General features: G+C 41.4%; 1 protein-coding gene across 1 annotated transcript; it reads left to right on the top strand.

Moving 5' to 3' along the window:
* The first annotated feature begins 6619 nt into the window (after nt 1-6619).
* KBTBD7 (kelch repeat and BTB domain containing 7) lies at nt 6620-10088 on the top strand. Its single transcript, XM_013059854.2, has one exon. It carries the CDS (start codon nt 7164-7166, stop codon nt 9201-9203), a length of 2040 nt encoding a protein of 679 aa, XP_012915308.2. The 5' UTR covers nt 6620-7163; the 3' UTR covers nt 9204-10088.
* The last annotated feature ends 7212 nt before the right edge of the window (nt 10089-17300 follow it).

Genomic DNA, 17300 nt, shown 5'->3' with positions numbered 1-17300 from the left:
GAGGGACGCCTGGGTGGCTCAGTTGGTTAAGCAGCTGCCTTTGGCTCAGGTCGTGATCCTGGAGTCCTGGGATCGAGTCCCACATTGGGCTCCTTGCTTGGCAGGGAGCCTGCTTCTCCCTCTGCCTCTGCCTGCCACTCTGTCTGCCTGTGCTCACTCTCTCTGACAAATAAATAAATAAAGTCTTAAAAAAAGAAAAAAGAAAAAACAAACTTAGAGATATTTCTAATTAAGATTTAGTCAAGGGATTAAGATCAACAAACTACTACAGTCAAAAAACTAAAAGAAACTATCTTTAAAATTATCTGACTTTTGTGTCAGGGGTCAATAGTGATTAGGAGGCTGTTGAGGGGACTGCTTCTCAGATTCTGGTAGTGTCTTATTTCTTAACCTGAGTGGTATTACACAGGTGTATTCATTTTGTGATCATTCATTACATTTACGGGGTGCCTGGGCAACTCAGTCAGCTGGGTGTCTTGCTTTCAGCTCAAATAAGTAAATCTTTTTTAAAAAATTCATTGCAGGGAGCCTGGGTGGCTCAGTGGGTTAAGGTCAGGTCATGATCTCAGGGTCCTGGGATCGAGTCCCACATCGGGCTCTCTGCTCAGCAGGGAGCCTGCTTCCTCCTCTCTCTCTCTCTGCGCCTGCCTCTCTGCCTACTTGTGATCTCTCTCTGTCAAATAAATAAATAAAATCTTTAAAAAAAAAATTCATTGCATTTACAATTTTTATTTGTTCCTCTTTTCTGTATGTGTGCTGTACGTCAAGTTGTTTCCTACTAAATAATGTGGAACACAAGTCATGTCCAAGGCTGCTCACTTACTAAGCCCTCTCTAATTGAACAAGAGTGGACCCATCAAAAGCTCTTCTAGTAGCCAATGATTAATGGCAGTGCAAGTTATTTTGGGTATGAAATAAAAGAGTGAACAGTTTGTATCCTCTATTTAAAAATGAGAGTGAAAAACAATACAGATGGGGCCCAGGATGACAAACTAGTGACCCCTGAGTGCACACAGGACCTGAATTAGAGGTTGTGGAGAGAAAGGGACCGAATGCTCACGAAGCAGGAGGTGGCACAGTGGAGACTTAACTTATAAATAGCATGAAGCCTAAATTCTGGGGAGCTGAGTGAGTGCTGTGTTTGCATGGGCTTCTTTTTTTGAAACCAAGTGAGTAAAAGTTGCCATAAAGAACAAACAAATGAAATATTATATACATTACAGTGGTTGGGACGAAGGGGTTCCCGAAAGCCGAGTACTCAAGATGCATGGAAACCAGTCTGCAGAAACAGAACTTCAGGAATCAGTAACACACACACACACACACTCACACACACACACAAGGTCAATCAGGAGTGACATTCAGAGGGGAAGATTAGAGGGGCTGCCCCAGGAAGGAGGATGTCTGATCTATAAGAATGTTGAAGTCACCCCGAAATGGAATTGGTGGCCGTACCAGTGAGATGCCTCAGCCTCCTCAGAAGAAAAGGGCCAGAGTAGATCTGCTGTTGGAAACACTGATGAACAGAGTTGAAGTTAAAATATTTCTGAAGAACTAAAACCATGGATTGTTGGGGCACCTGGGTGGCACCGTAGGTTAAACATCTGCCTCCTGCTCAAGTCATGATCTCTGGGCCCTGGGATCAAGCCCCACATAGGGCTCCATGCTCAACAGCAAGTCTGTTTCTCCCTCTCCTCCTCTGATCTCTCTCGTTCTCACTCTCTCAAATAAATAAATAAAAATCTTAAAAATAAAAAAAAATAAAAAATAAATCCATGGATTATTAATGACTGAGGCATAATTACCAGGCAAAAACAGTTCTATATTACTGTGAAGAAGAATATGGATTCCATTGTAAAGGATTATGCAAATTCTAAGAAATCTTGAGGAAACACAGAAAATAAGGATTATGCTGTTAATGAAGTTCTGGCAGGAATTTTAAAAACCAGAATATAATGTTGGGAGCTCAGCTACTCGGCTACAAATTTGAAAGACCCCAGTATGTCAGTTCCTTAAAGATTGCCCTGAGTCACCTCACCTTTATCCCACGTACATGGAGTGCCACATCGGCTGAACTGGAGCAGTGTTGACTTATTCGCCTCAAGATAAAAAGATTCTTACTGAATGACGGAAGGATCTTCACAATTTCCTGGCAAAGAATTCTGCAACTTTATTTAGTGCCACCAATTATGAAGTGGCTTCTCCTCAGAGAGGGTATAATTTATAGTAAATTAAATGCAACTGCATACCCCGTGTAACCACCAGCCCAAGCAAAAAGAGGACATTTGCATCACGCCTGAAATTTCCCTTGCGTTCCTTTCCAGTTGACCCAGCAATCTGCCAAAATCCTTCCTCCAACAGTGGCAGCCTCTAATAAGATTTTTTTCTTCCGACATGATTTATATTCACCATAACTTATTTTCACTATTTCGGAACTTCACATACACTGTGTACTCCTGTATATCTGGCTTCTTTAGAGCAATATAAAAGTTTTGAAACCTCACATTATGGCATATATCAAAGGAGGTATCTTTTTATTTCCAAGTAGTATTACACTGTATGAATATACCATAATTTTTTTCATTCTCCTATTGATGCCCACGGGGATCATTTCCAGTTTTTGACTGTTACAGATAAAGGTACTATGAACATTCTTACATAAGTCTTTTGTAGACATATGTTTTAATTTCCCTTGGGCAGGGGTGCCTGGGTGGCTCAGTCATTAAGCATCTGCCTTTGGCTCAGGTCATGATCCCAGGGGGTCCTGGGCTCAAGCCCTGCACCGCTCCCTGCTCTGCGGGAAGCCTGCTTCTCCCTCTCTCACTCCCCATGCTTGTGTTGCCTCTCTCGTTGTCTCTCTCTCTGTCAAAAAAATGGATAAAATCTTAAGAAAAAAAAATTTCCCTTGGGCAAATAAATGCTTAGGAGAAATTACTACTTAACATCCAAAGAAACTACCAGTTCTCTAAAATGAGTATACCAAATTATATTCCTATTATTAGTATGTGAAGGTTCCAAAGGCTACCTATCATCACCAACATTTAGCACTTTTGAACTTTTTAAATTTAGCCATTCTCATGGGTATGTAGGGTTTTCTCATGAATTTAATTTGCATTCATTTGAGGATGAATGACATGGAGCAGCTTCCTCATGTTTTTATTGACTATGGGGTTTATGTATCACAAACTTTTTAAAGTTTTATTTAAGTAATCTCCACACTGACTGTGGCACTTGAACTCACAACTCCCAAGATTAAGAGTCACATGCCCTGCTGACTAAGCCAGCAAGGCACCCTTACAAATAAAAATTTTATATATATGTGTGTATATGTATATGTGTGTGTGTGTATATATACACACACACATATGTGTATATATATATATATATATATATATATATATATATCAGACTATGGCTTGTCTTTTTAATTTTTTCACTGCCTTCTGATAGGCAAAAGCTTGTAATTTTGTTGAAGTTCATCTTACCTTTTTTTTTTTTATGATTAGTGTTTTTGTGTATGTGTCCTAAAATGTCTGCCTACTTCAGAATCAGAAACAGCCTTCTATATTTTCTTTTAGAGGTGTCAGAGTTTTCATGTCTCTGTTTAATATTAAGATCCATTTAAAATTTTCTGTGTGTGGTATAAGCTCAGGGCCAAAGTTCTTATTTTTATTTATTTATTTTTTTTACATTGTGAACTGATTGTTCAACATTATTTGTTGAACAGACTTTACTCTTTCCATTGAATTGCAGTGATGCCAATGCTGGGTTTCTAAAATGTTAAATTCAATTCCTCAGTTGCACTAGCCCCATCTGAAGTACTAAAAAGCTGCCTGTGGCGTCCAGCTACCTTATCAGTCAGTGAAGGTATTAAACGTTTGCAGCGTCACAAAGTTTGGTGGCAGCACTCCTTCGGACCTTAGGGCACTGTGCCTGCTAAATACTTCGGTTTTTCTTTTTTTTTAAGACTTTATTTATTTGACAGACAGAGATCACAAGTAGGCAGAGAGGCAGGCAGAGAGAGAGGAGGAAGCAGACTCCCCGCTGAGCAAAGAGCCCAATGTGGGGCTCGATCCCAGAACCCTGGGATCATGACCCGAGCCGAACCCACTGAGCCACCCAGGCACCCCAATTTTTAATTTTTTAAATTTCTTTTCAGTGTACCAGAATTCATTGTTTATGCACCACACCCACTGCTCCATGCAATACATGCCCTCCATACTCAGCCAACCTCCTACCCCCGCCCCTCCCAGACCCCTCTCATGGTTCATCTCCCCCTCCAATTTCCCATCAAGTCCCTTCTCCTCTCCCTCTCCCCATGTCCTCTGTGTTATTTCTTATGCTCTACAAATAAGTGAAACCATATAATAATTGACTCTGCTTGACTTATTTCACTCAGCATAATCTCTTCCAGTCCCGTCCATGTTGATAGAAAAGTTGACTATTCATCCTTTCTCATGGAGGCATAATACTCCATAGTGTATATGAACCACATCTTCCTTATCCATTCAGCTGTTGAAGAGCATCTTGGTTCTTTCAACAGTTTGGCAACTGTGGCCATTGCTGCTATGAACATTGGGGTACAGATGGCCCTTTTTTTCACTACATCTGTATCTTCAGGGTAAATACCCAGTAGTGTAATTGCAGGGTCATAGGGAAGCTCTATTTTTAATTTCTTGAGGAATCTCCACACTGTTTTCCAAAGTGCCTGCACCAACTTGCATCCCCACCAACAGTGTAAGAGGGTTCCCCTTTCTCCACATCCTCTCCAACACATGTTGTTTACTGTCCTGCTAAATACTTTGGATTGTGTAAAAAGATAATCTAAACCAACTAACAAAGGGCAGATATAAGGAAGTTAAAAATCAGTTGCTGAATTGATATGCAGTACTTAAGGTAGTCAAATTCAGAGACAACATAGAATGGTGATTATTACTAGGGGGTTGGGGGAAGGGGGAAAGGAGAGTTACTGTAAATGGGTACAAAGCTTCAGTTCTGCAAGATGAAAAGAGCTCTGGAGATGGGTGGTGGTGATTTTGCAAAACAATGTGAATGTAGTTAATGCCAGAGAAATGTACTCTTAAAGAATTAAAATGGTAACTACTGTATATTTTACCAGTATGAAAAAAATTGTAATTGCTTTTTCCCCAGCTCTTCTAGTGCAGGTGAGAAAGCAATCAATGTTACTAATGACCTAATTCTCTCAAGTGTATCTAAGGGATATACCCAACAGCCCTACAGAGGAGGTACTGGAGCCCACGATCTATTTCTAATAGAAGATCTCCAGCTAATAGGACAAAAGAGCAAAACAATTTGAGTTATTCTCCTGCCATGTGTTATCCACCTATCAATGTAATACCAAGATTTTGTTAAGTTACGGTAACGAGTGACAAACTAGTGGCAAGAGAAACTGCTTTTTAAGGTAAAAGCTCCCCAGGGTGCCTGGGTGGCTCAGCGGGTTAAGCCTCTAACTTCAGCTCAAGTCATGATCTCAGGGGTCCTCGGATGGAGCCCCACATTGGGCTCTCTGCTCAGCAGGGAGCCTGCTCCCCCCCCCCCCGCCTGCCTCTCTGCCTACTTGTAATCTCTGTCAAAAAAATAAATAAATCTTTTTAAAAAGTTTCCTTTTAAAAAAAGATGACCCAGGGGTGCCTGGGTGGCTCAGTGGGTTAAAGCCTCTGCCTTCGGCTCAGGTCATGATCCCAGGGTTCTGGGATCGAGCCCCGCATCGGGCTCTCTGCTCAGCGGGGAGCCTGCTTCCTCCTCTCTCTCGCTCTGCCTGCCTCTCTGCCTACTTGTGATCTCTGTCTGTCAAATAAATAAATAAAATCTTTAAAAAAAAAAAAAAAGATGACCCAAAACCCAGTCTCTAAGCACTTGATTTTGACCATTTAAGAATACTGATCAATACATACATAAACACGTTTGTAAAGCACAGATTGAACTATATCAATTCAAAATATTACGGCATGCATGAATATAGAGCTTTCAGGATCTTGTGCTTTTGTACAAGGCCTTGTGTTAAATATTTTAAAACTCCCGTTTAAACTCCTTGATAATCTTTGACTGATTTGCGGAAAGGAAGTCAAATGAGAAGTCTTAGATGACTCAAAAAACACTCATATTAAGAGTTTATGAAAATAATCTTGCTCCCCAGAGGAAGTGTTGATTTGGTGAGATGTTGAGACCCACCTGTTTAATACGCCTTATCTGCTTTTTTGAGGCCACCTATAAATGGTGTTCTCTGGGACCTCATCTTTGTCTAAGACATCCTAATGAACCTACGGATATTGTTTAGTATTGAAAATATTGTAATAACCTTCAGAACCCTTCAAAACAAGCAACATTATAAACAAAGTTTTCTTGCAGAACTTGCTCATGGTTTCACATGTTCTGGGTATCTCATTTTTTTTAACATCCCCCCCCCAAAATATGCTAACAAAGATCGAATCTTCCTATTCTAGGCATGGTGTAAGCATGTAATTATTCTAATCAACAAGTATTTATTGAAGCGCCCTCTGTCCTCTCCAATTTATCTCATTCCACTCTCACACAATCCCATGAAAATTATTATCCCCACTTCACAGAGAGAAAAGTTCTCAGAGGGATGCCACACAATTAACGAATACTAAAACGGAGATTTTACCCTGGAACTTCAAAGCCAATCCTACAAACCAACAAATCCAGGAGAATTAACGCTTTCAAATTCTGTTAGCCAAGCAGTTCGCCCCAAGAAACCTCGCGATATTACTCAAACTACTACTCCCAAGATGCACAGCGGCTTCTGTCCGTCCGCTTATCCCCTTGAGTCTGGAGGGCCCCGGCATGCCTCGAGGCGCGAAAGGCAGCCTGGGAGCTGTAGTTCTCTTGGACGCCTACCGGTATTGCCAGCGCGGCAGTGGCGGCTTTCTTGGTTCCGTCCAGCGGGTCCTGTAAACGAACTGAGGCGGAGAAAGGGCGCGGAACTGGAAGAGGGTGAGTCAGGCACTGTCTACGCGATAAAGGGAGGCGGCACCGCGGCTCAGGGCTGAGTTGAGTAAGTGCGGCCCCTGCAGTCTATTCAGGGACGCCGCGATCAAGCGCCTTCGAAAAGAAGGCGAGGAGGAGCCAGAGCCCGGTCCTTGCACCCATTCTCGCCCTCGTACCCCGCCGCCATCGCCACCATGCAGTCCCGGGAAGAAGCTCCGCGCTCTCGCCGCCTGGCCAGTCCCCGCGGCGGGAGGCGACCCAAGAGAATTTCCAAGCCTTCTGTTTCGGCTTTTTTCACGGGCCCGGAGGAGCTGAAGGACACGGCTCATTCTGCAGCCCTCCTGGCACAGCTGAAGTCCTTCTACGACGCGCGGCTGTTATGCGATGTGACCATCGAGGTGGTGACGCCTGGCAGCGGGCCTGGCACCGGCCGCCTTTTTTCCTGCAACCGTAACGTGCTGGCTGCCGCGTGTCCCTACTTCAAGAGCATGTTCACCGGCGGCATGTACGAGAGCCACCAGGCAAACGTGACCATGCATGATGTGGATGCCGAGTCCTTCGAGGTGCTGGTCGACTACTGCTACACGGGTCGCGTGTCGCTGAGTGAGGCCAACGTGCAACGTCTTTATGCGGCCTCTGACATGTTGCAGCTCGAATATGTGCGGGAAGCCTGTGCCTCCTTCCTAGCCCGCCGCCTTGACCTGGCCAACTGCACTGCTATCCTCAAGTTTGCCGACGCCTTCGACCATCACAAGCTGCGATCCCAGGCCCAGTCCTTTATAGCCCACAATTTTAAACAACTCAGCCGGATGGGTTCAGTAAGGGAGGAGAGTCTGGCAGATCTGAGCTTGGCCCAGCTGCTGGCTGTCCTGCGTCTGGATAGTCTGGACATTGAGAGTGAGCGGACTGTGTGTCATGTGGCCGTGCAGTGGTTGGAGGCGGCTCCCAAGGAGCGGGGCCCCAGCGCTGTGGAGGTCTTCAAGTGTGTCCGCTGGACACACTTCAGAGATGAAGATCAGGATTACTTGGAAGGGCTGCTGACCAAGCCCATAGTGAAGAAGTACTGTCTAGACCTTATTGAAGGGGCCCTGCAGATGCGCTATGGTGACAAGTTGTGCAAGTCTCTGGTCCCGAAGCCAGATAACAGCATCAGCTCTGTTGTACCCACAGCAGAAAATCCCCCCCAGAGACTGGGTATGTGTGCCAAGGAGATGGTGGTCTTCTTTGGACATCCTAGAGATCCCTTTCTCTGCTATGACCCATACTCAGGGGACATTTACACAATGCCATCTCCTTTAACCAGCTTGGCTCACACTAAGACTATCACCTCCTCAGCTGTCTGTGTCTCTCCAGACCATGACATCTACCTGGCCGCTCAGCCCAGGAAGGACCTCTGGGTGTACAAGCCAGCCCAGAATAGCTGGCAGCAGCTTGCCGACCGCCTGCTGTGCCGGGAGGGCATGGATGTGGCCTACCTCAATGGCTACATCTACATCTTGGGTGGGCGAGACCCAATTACTGGAGTCAAACTGAAGGAAGTGGAATGCTACAGTGTCCAGAGAAACCAGTGGGCGCTGGTGGCTCCTGTACCCCATTCCTTCTATTCCTTTGAACTAATAGTGGTTCAGAACTATCTTTATGCTGTGAACAGTAAGCGCATGCTCTACTACGATCCTAGCCACAATACGTGGCTGAACTGTGCTTCTCTTAAACGTAGTGACTTTCAGGAAGCCTGTGTCTTCAATGATGAGATCTACTGCATCTGTGACATCCCAGTCATGAAGGTCTATAACCCAGCCAGGGGAGAATGGAGGCGGATTAGTAATATTCCCTTGGACTCAGAGACCCACAACTATCAGATTGTCAATCATGGCCAGAAGTTGCTTCTCATCACTTCTACCACCCCTCAGTGGAAAAAAAACCGGGTGACTGTTTATGAATATGATACTAGGGAAGACCAATGGATTAATATAGGTACCATGTTAGGCCTTTTGCAGTTTGACTCTGGCTTTATTTGCCTCTGTGCACGTGTTTATCCTTCCTGCCTCGAACCTGGACAGAGTTTCATCACTGAGGAAGATGATGCTCGAAGTGAGTCTAGCACTGAATGGGACTTAGATGGATTCAGTGAACTGGACTCAGAGTCAGGAAGTTCAAGTTCTTTTTCTGATGATGAAGTCTGGGTGCAGGTAGCACCTCAGCGAAATGCACAGGATCAGCAGGGTTCTTTGTAAATATTTTGAAGCACTAAAATGTTTCTACTACTATGGAATGTATCTTAAAAAGATTTCTTGAAAAGAAAAATCTTGAATAGGACTGCAGATTTGATTTAGAAAGGGTCATGTTTGAATTACTAATGTAATGTTACAGAATTTAAACAGTCCATGAAATCAACCTATATGATAATTTACTGTGCTAAAAGTTGAGATTAAAATATGCAAATATGAACTATTCTAATTGATTAGAATGCTTGGTGGTTTTTTCATTGTTCAAATATTTGTTGCACCAGTGGATTGTTTTGGTTAGTTGTGCCCTTTATATTTTGATTTTCTACTTTAGCCTTCTGTTAACTTTTTAATTCTATTTAGTGCCACGAATTTAACTTTTTAATTTTGATAAGTAAAACATTGGACTAGAAGTTGTTGGTAGGGCTTTGAAGGTTTATATTTTCCTTCAGAATAATGAAAGTAGTAGATTTCCCAAATTTTGAACTAGCCAGTTTTTAGTATTATAAGTTAGTATAGTTAAATTTGGTTTGGTTTTCTCCCCTTCTGCAAAGAAAAAAATTTGGATATATGTTATAAAATGGGATTTCATTTTGATAATGTGCAGAATGGTCTTAAGAGCTCACAGAAAGTAAAAAAAAAAAAAAAAAAAAAAAAAAAATCAGGATTCCACTGCTTTCAAAGAAATTTCACTTTTAATTTTGGAATATAATGTACGGTTGCTAAATGACCATTTTTCTATTTTAAAAAACATCCAATCTAGTAGAATAACCAATTATTTAAACACCCTTCTAAACCAAAAAAAGAGGTAACTTGCTTTGTAAGATCATATATTTCATCTATATCTGATACATGCTTCATTCAATCAAATAAACAATCCTTTTTTTCACTGGACATATGATTGAGTAATGTAAATTTTTATCTGTTCGTCATGCGTAGTTTTAAAAAGTTTATATGCTTTCCTAAAATATCTTGGCTGTATAGTTTTGGTGTTCATCTTAGAGGATTCTTCAGCAGGAAGTGATTTATTCTTTACTGTTTTTGTGAAGTAATACTGGTCTTGAAAATACATTTAAGCTAAAAGGGTGTTTTATGGAGATCAGTAGCTACTGCATCTATCAACCATGAGATCAAGTGCCCACAGAGAACTTTAAAACAAAGCTGTGTATGGAACTGTTTTGTGTAGCATCGAAATGTTCTGTCAAGTTTTGTAAGTCACTGTATATGATTATCATCACAAAGTTATTTTTCTATTAAAAGTTGACAGTTAAAGAACGTAAGTGGGTGATGGCATTTGGGGCTGATAGTGAAAGTATATTTCATCTAAAATGTTTCCCTAGCAATGGTGTACATGGTTATTTTATTAGGGTATTTGTATCTGTTCTGTGTTTCTCTGTGAACCATGCTCCAGTCTTTGTTTTTTGTCTTTTTGTTTGTTTTTGTGTCACCATAAAATAAGGGTAAGTCCAGAACTATAAACTAAATCACACAAAATTGATACTTTTAAATACAGAGAGATAGAAGTGCTTACCTTTTGAGGGTCTGTTAATACATATGACTGTCACAACACATATCCATGATAGATGGTGTACATACACAGACGCCTATAGTCTAAATTTTTCTATACAGACTTAGAATCCTCCTTTTGCCTCTTTTTTCAATATGTTAATTCCTCTTATGTGTTTATTCTGTAGTGACCGAATGCTAACATTTCTTACACCGCATCAGAGTACCGAGGAGCATGCCTGGGGTAGGGACCCGAATTCTGAATAAAAAAGAGGGAGAGAGAAAAGGATTAAAAAAAACAAAACAAAAACAAAAAATAAAAAACCAGGCACACAAATGTTTTCTTGGCCATTTTGATTGGGCATCAGAAGAGTCCATAGGACATTCCTGTTTGACGCTATTTCTAGTGAAATAAGACTCTTGCTCTAGTAATGTGTTCTTAAGAAAGTGTGCCCTCAAAAAAAAAAAAAAAAAAAGTGTTCCCTCAAAGCAGCAAACATTCTTTAGTGGCCTAAGGCTAACTTTCATTCCATTTGATATCAGGGATGTTAAAAGCACTGGTCTTAACTTAGTGATAGCTTTTGGTTTTGTAAGGTCGAAATAGGATAGTGCTGATCTCAACCAGATTATCCATTTGCAGAATTGAAGTCTGCAACTGATTGATAAAAGACAAATTCTACAATTTGTCTTTTTTTTTTTTTTTTTGACATACAGATCACAAGTAGGCAGAGAGGCAGGCAGAGAGAGAGAGGAGGAAGCAGGCTCTCCACTGAGCAGAGAGCCCGATGCGGGGCTTGATCCCAGGACCCTGGGATCATGACCTGAGCCAAAGGCAGAGGCTTTAACCCACTGAGCCACCCAAGTGCCCCTATAATTTGTCATTTTTATCTTTTAGTTAGGTATAAGCTAATTAACAGTAATGTCATGGTTTAAAAAGAAGTTCTGGGGGGCCCCTGGGTGGCTCAGTGGGTTAAGCCTCTGCTTTCACTCAAGTCATGACCTCAGGGTCCTGGGATCAAGCCCCCACTTCAGGCTCTCTGCTCAGCAGGGAGCCTGCTTCCCCCTTCTCTCTATGCCTGTCTCTCTACCTATCTATGATCTCTGTCTGTCAAATAAATAAATAAAATATTTTTTTAAAAAGTTCTGGGGGAAGACTTTGGTTTCATGATATATTTGTGAATTAGGGGATAGATGTTAACCATTATTTTATAGATAAGTGATTTGTATATGGTTAGTTACAAATAAAAATGGCACTGGAACCCAGGCCTTCTGACCTTTTAATTAGCATTTCTGCTAAGTGTATAAAACCTTTGCTTGTGCAGTGAGTGACACAACCAGCAGCGTTGAAATCCCTTCTTGACAGGAAAGCAACTTTGTCTCAGTTTTACAATTAATTGACACACCTTTTAGCAAATGCTCAGTATAATATTGTTTGTAAGGCTATTCTGTGTAGAATTTAGAAGGATCTTAATTTTCTTTTTTGTATCTTTATGCCAGTAGTCTGAAAAGCTCAGCAAACCCAAATTATTTTAAATACTTACACAATTCAAATGGTAAGCGTTGTTGGCATTTTTGGAAGGATAAAAGACTAAGTTAGCAAATACCTTGTTTAATTTGGGTTTAGGATTAAATTTAAATTATAGTTGACTTCTTCTGTAGGTACAATGTTTTCTTCTGTTTTGTACCTGGATCTTATCGAGAATCTGAGGAAAGCTATTGACTCATTCCCCAGAAAAATGTATATATTCATGTTTTTATAATTACAAGATATTCCACACACCCAGGAAAAGAACACTTGTGACAGAGTCCCAAGAACACTTCTACAAAAAGAAATTCACCTTTTTTTCGCAAGGCATATTGCTCAAATATTTGTTAGAGGGAGAAGAGCATTATTACATCTTTCCTAAAATAGAGCTAACGAAATAATATACATTTACCATCTAAAAGGGATTAACTATGAAGGGGTACCTCAGAACTGAGACAGAGTTGACATTTCTGCTGTTTAAATTTCTCCATTTAATAGTTAACATGAGTAGTTAAGTAACTAAATTTGAGTTCTGAATCAAAAGAAATTAATCAAATGAGTTAATCTATTTGAAAGCTTTGACTTGAAGAGTTATGCATATATGTTATGTATATGACTACTCTCTAGGAAGACTGTATAATGAGAATTCAAAGCAAAGTATAGGTTCCAGATGTTTCAAACTGGCAACATATCAGCTGCTTATTAGCCATACACTTAAGTAGCCAGAGTTCTTTATCTCATAATGACCAGGTTAACAGGTGGTTGGAAAAGGACATTTAACCATAAGGAGTCTATTTAAAATATAATCAATTTGCTACTCACTGCTCATTAAACTAGGAACCAGTGCTTTGCCTGATGTCATTTTTGTCAATTCGTGCTGACATAAGGAAAATATATAAAACATGACAAATGAGTTGTAAACTAAAATCATTTAATTGAATTTGTTTGAATATTTGTAAGTTGGAAGTATAAATTTTGCAGCTCTGTATCAGTCCACTAAGAAAGTCCACTTTCTTTTTTTTTTTAAAGAAAGTTTGTCCTTGAAATCCTAAACCGTGTAACCAGAATGTAGACATCCCTAGTCTGCTTACATTTGAACTATTGGGATCATTTTATGTCACGTGCTTCTTAGGTGTTTTACTTTGCCTCTGTCCTCTCTTCAGATCTCGCCTGCATCTTAACTTAAACACCGTATCATTACAATTAACTTTAAGAGAATATTCATTATAACAAATATGATAAAGCAAGAAAGTAGTAGGGAAAATTATTCTTAGAAAATGTGACTAGCAATCCCAAGAGAATTGATAAGCTATTTTTAGAACCATCAAGATGGTTAAATATGTGCAAACCAGTTTTTGTTGTTTTGTTTTTAATTTCATGAAGGAATTAAAAACAGTGTTCATAGAAGCTGCCAAGTCTTTGAAAACCAGAGAGGCAATAGTTTTCGTGCCCTTTCCCTGACTTGGGGCCACTATGTCACTCATATCTAGCTGCAGTTCCTTGCTTCTTTAACCTTATGGACTAACCATGGTCTAAGACACAGGGAGAGTAAGGGACAGACATTGTTGCGTACCATTTCCCCCATTTGAAGTGTACTTTCTTAGTAACCATTCCTACTCTGGACAGTCATCTCTCCAATAGAATCAAACTTTAGAGTCTCACCTCCAAAGCAATTACAGCTGCTTGAAACCACCATATATTAGGAATATTTGGAGTGGGGAGAGAAAACTATTCCTTAATTCTGGGGTAACTAACAAATAGTGATGGCTCTCACTTCAAGGCACGGTCTGGTCAGAGTCTCCAAGTCCTTATGGCTTTCTTTGTGTAGAGAAGATATCAGGGATTGATGTTTTCCTCTCATCTTATACATTATGATCTCTGTGTGCTTGTATGTATGTGGAGACCCTATAGTTGTTTTAATAAGATAGAAGATTATCAGATAAATCCACAATCTGCTATGTCTCCCCTCATCTAGAAAGTCACCTGAGAACAGGCTTTCTGGTTTCCCATTCTGCTAATCCTAGAGGGTTCTGGTCCACACAGTCCAAGCTGGTTCACACTTATGTTCATGACTATATAAAGAAGGAAGGGGAAGAAGCTATAAGGAAGAGGGTAAGAAGAGGACAAGACCTTTCCCTATAAGGGAAAGTGTGTACATCTTGTCCACACACTAGCCAGGTGTCCTGACACTAGCCAGGTCTTAACCACGTAGCCACACCTACTGCAAGAGTGCCTGGGAGAGGTAGTCTTTGCTCTGGGTCAACAAGTATAAACTTTAACTTTACAGATTCCTTCTTGTAGAATGCTATGGAAAAATATTGTATAAATAGCAATCTCTACTATACCATCAGTTGGGCTAGATTTTATGACATGGCAGACAAAATGATTACCAGGACATCCAAGACCGACATCTTACCAGGTTGGAAGCCCCAGTGGAAAAAGGCAATATTTTCTGATATCTCTGGCTAATAATTCCTGGAGGACCTGGGACTCTGGGTAGCCACTTGTAATCAATAAAGTTGGAGGATGGGAATGTTGAGGAAGACCGTTAAGGAAATAACTTCAATAAAGAGTCATAGTTCCCACAGAGACAGTAAGAGTTCCAATGATGGGAATGTTCAAGTTATGGAATGTATTTTGTTTTGACCAGATCTTAGGATAGGAGGGGAGGTTTGGAATGGGAACAAGCTGGCAATGGTGGTTAACATCAGATCTTGGAAACTTTATATTCCGTGCCAGGGAATTGACTATTTTTGCATATAGTGTGAATTCACTGAGAATGTTTAAGTAGGGACTTGACGCAATTGAATTTGTTTTCTCGAGATTCAGCTTCTGAATGTATTGACGCCCAAGATTGAGGGGCAAGAATGGTTAAAGGACGTTGTTGTGGTCCAGTGAGAGGGTGCAGTCCTCGGCAGGAACGGTAGCTGTGGGCTTAGTGAGTGAGGTAGGAGCGGACATGAGAGGTTGAAGAGATGGAGCTGGACTCTAATTGTATGTTTGGTGATGAGAGAGCTGTAGATACATGAGAAAGGAAGGACTATAGGCTATTTCCCAAGATTCTTGCTTGAATATTGTGTTCATGTCTAAGCCAAACTTCTGTACCAAAGAGGCCCTAAGATAAAGGGTGGAAACTTGTTTCTCTCCACTGAGTCCAGAAGTGAGCAGTCACAGGCTGGCGGGGAGGGTCTGCCCAGTAAGATTCTTCATGAGCCCAGGTCCCTGCATCATTTTCCCCCCAACTCCAAGTGAGTCATCCTCATCCCCATAGACAAAAAGCACACTCACCACAATTATATCTATGTTGCCAGCCTGCAAGAAAAGGGAAAGAGAAGAAGTGCAAAAAATTCCTTTTTTAATGGACTTTTACATAATTGTGCCACTTTTCCATTGGGGAGAATTTAATCATACAACTATATCCAGCTGCAAAGTGGACTGGGAAATAGTCATTAGAGGGGTAGCTCTTTGCCCAGCTAAAACTCAGTGTTCTATTACTAAATAGACTAATAAACTAAAATATTTTAAGAGAGACATGTCCAGGCTTCCTGTATTCAGATGAAGACAGTTCACAACACCATGCAGGCTTTATTATCTTGATGGTCATTTCAAATCTCCCTAATCCTCCTTCCACAATAATTCACACCCAAAAGTTAAATTCCATGTAATCCCAAATAAAGATTTTTCTCAAGGCAGAAATTAAACCTTCATAGTGTCAGAGATCTTTCCACTCCCTTTTTTTCTGGGAACCCACTGCTGAGCCCCCTCATTCTTCCCACACCCCAACAGCTCTCACTAAGAGGAAAAAGAGGAGAATGAAGAGGCCAATTAGCGGAGGCTGTCAGGGTTGACCAAGGGGTTAGCGCTGTCAATGTGTTTAAGAGTCTTAGGTGTCATATCAGATCTGGAGACACGAGTAGACGCACGTGGTGTCCCACATCACAACAACCTCCAATTTCAGCTGCAGCGATGGCACACACTCCCAGACCGTGCTAACAGTCCACTTTACTTTGCTTTTCTGGCTAGAGGTTTCTCTGAAAGATCATGCTCTTGGGCAATGCTCTTGCAACAGCACAGGAGGAATTCAAGGGGAAGTTAAGGCCCCCAAGGCAGTCCTTAAGCAACAGAGGTTGGGAATTGGTAGGTGTATGTTGCAGGATCCCAGCTTTAAGAAAGAGACATCTCTGAAATGCATTTGGTATGGATCCTCAGAGGGTCCCTTGCTGGACTGTACCCCAGTCTCCCACCACAGTAATCAATTCAGTAACACCTCTTCCCTGTGTCATTTTCAGGGTATGGCCAACCAGATCACATCACAGAAAGGACTTGGCCCTTAGACGGTCCGTGGGTGGTATTTGGCAAAGAAGTTTCAATCTGAAGATTTGCTTGGGGGCAGAAGCCTAGAAAGAATGAATCAGAATAAGTGAGATGAAGCTTTAATTAGACATCTGCCAAATATGGGTTCACCCAGCCATGAAAGGGCGCAGGTGAGTTAAAGTCTCACAGCCCCCTTCTTATAAAATGACAACAAAAAACTTAATGTTTTTATAACAATTGTGTTGCCAACAATTTTTCCCCCTAAGATTTTTTTTAAATTTTTTATTTCTTTTCAGCGTAACAGTATTCATTGTTTTTGCGCCACACCCAGTGCTCCATGTAATCCATGCCCTCTCTAATACCCACCATCTGGTTCCCCCAACCTCCCTCCCCCTGTCCATTCAAAACCCTCGGATTATTTTTTAGAGTCCACAGTCTCTCATGGTTCACCTCCCTTCCAATTTCCCCCAACTCCCTTCTCCTCTCCATCTCCCGTTGACATTTTCCCTAAGATTTTATTTATTTGTTTGACAGCAAGAGACACAGCGAGAGAGGGGACACAGCAGGGGCAGTGGGAGAGGGAGAAGCAGGCTTCCCATGGAGCAGGGAGCATGATGTGGGGCTCGAGGCTTGATCCCAGGAGCCTGGGATCATGACCTGAACCAAAGGCAGACCCTTAATGACTGAGCCACCCAGGTGCCTCTACCAATAATATTCAGCCTAAATCTAGTTAAGCCATTAGAACAAACTTCTAGTTTACA

This window comes from Mustela putorius, unplaced genomic scaffold (genome assembly GCF_011764305.1).
Source record: "Mustela putorius furo isolate JIRA1106 unplaced genomic scaffold, ASM1176430v1.1 tig00000179_pilon_pilon_pilon, whole genome shotgun sequence".
Taxonomy (NCBI): domain Eukaryota; kingdom Metazoa; phylum Chordata; class Mammalia; order Carnivora; family Mustelidae; genus Mustela; species Mustela putorius.
This window is presented reverse-complemented; position numbering and strand designations above follow the sequence as displayed.

Coding starts and splice junctions, on each gene's coding strand:
- KBTBD7 (XM_013059854.2), top strand. CDS start 7,164: ATGCAGTCCCGGGAAGAAGCTCCGCGCTCTCGCCGCCTGGCCAGTCCC.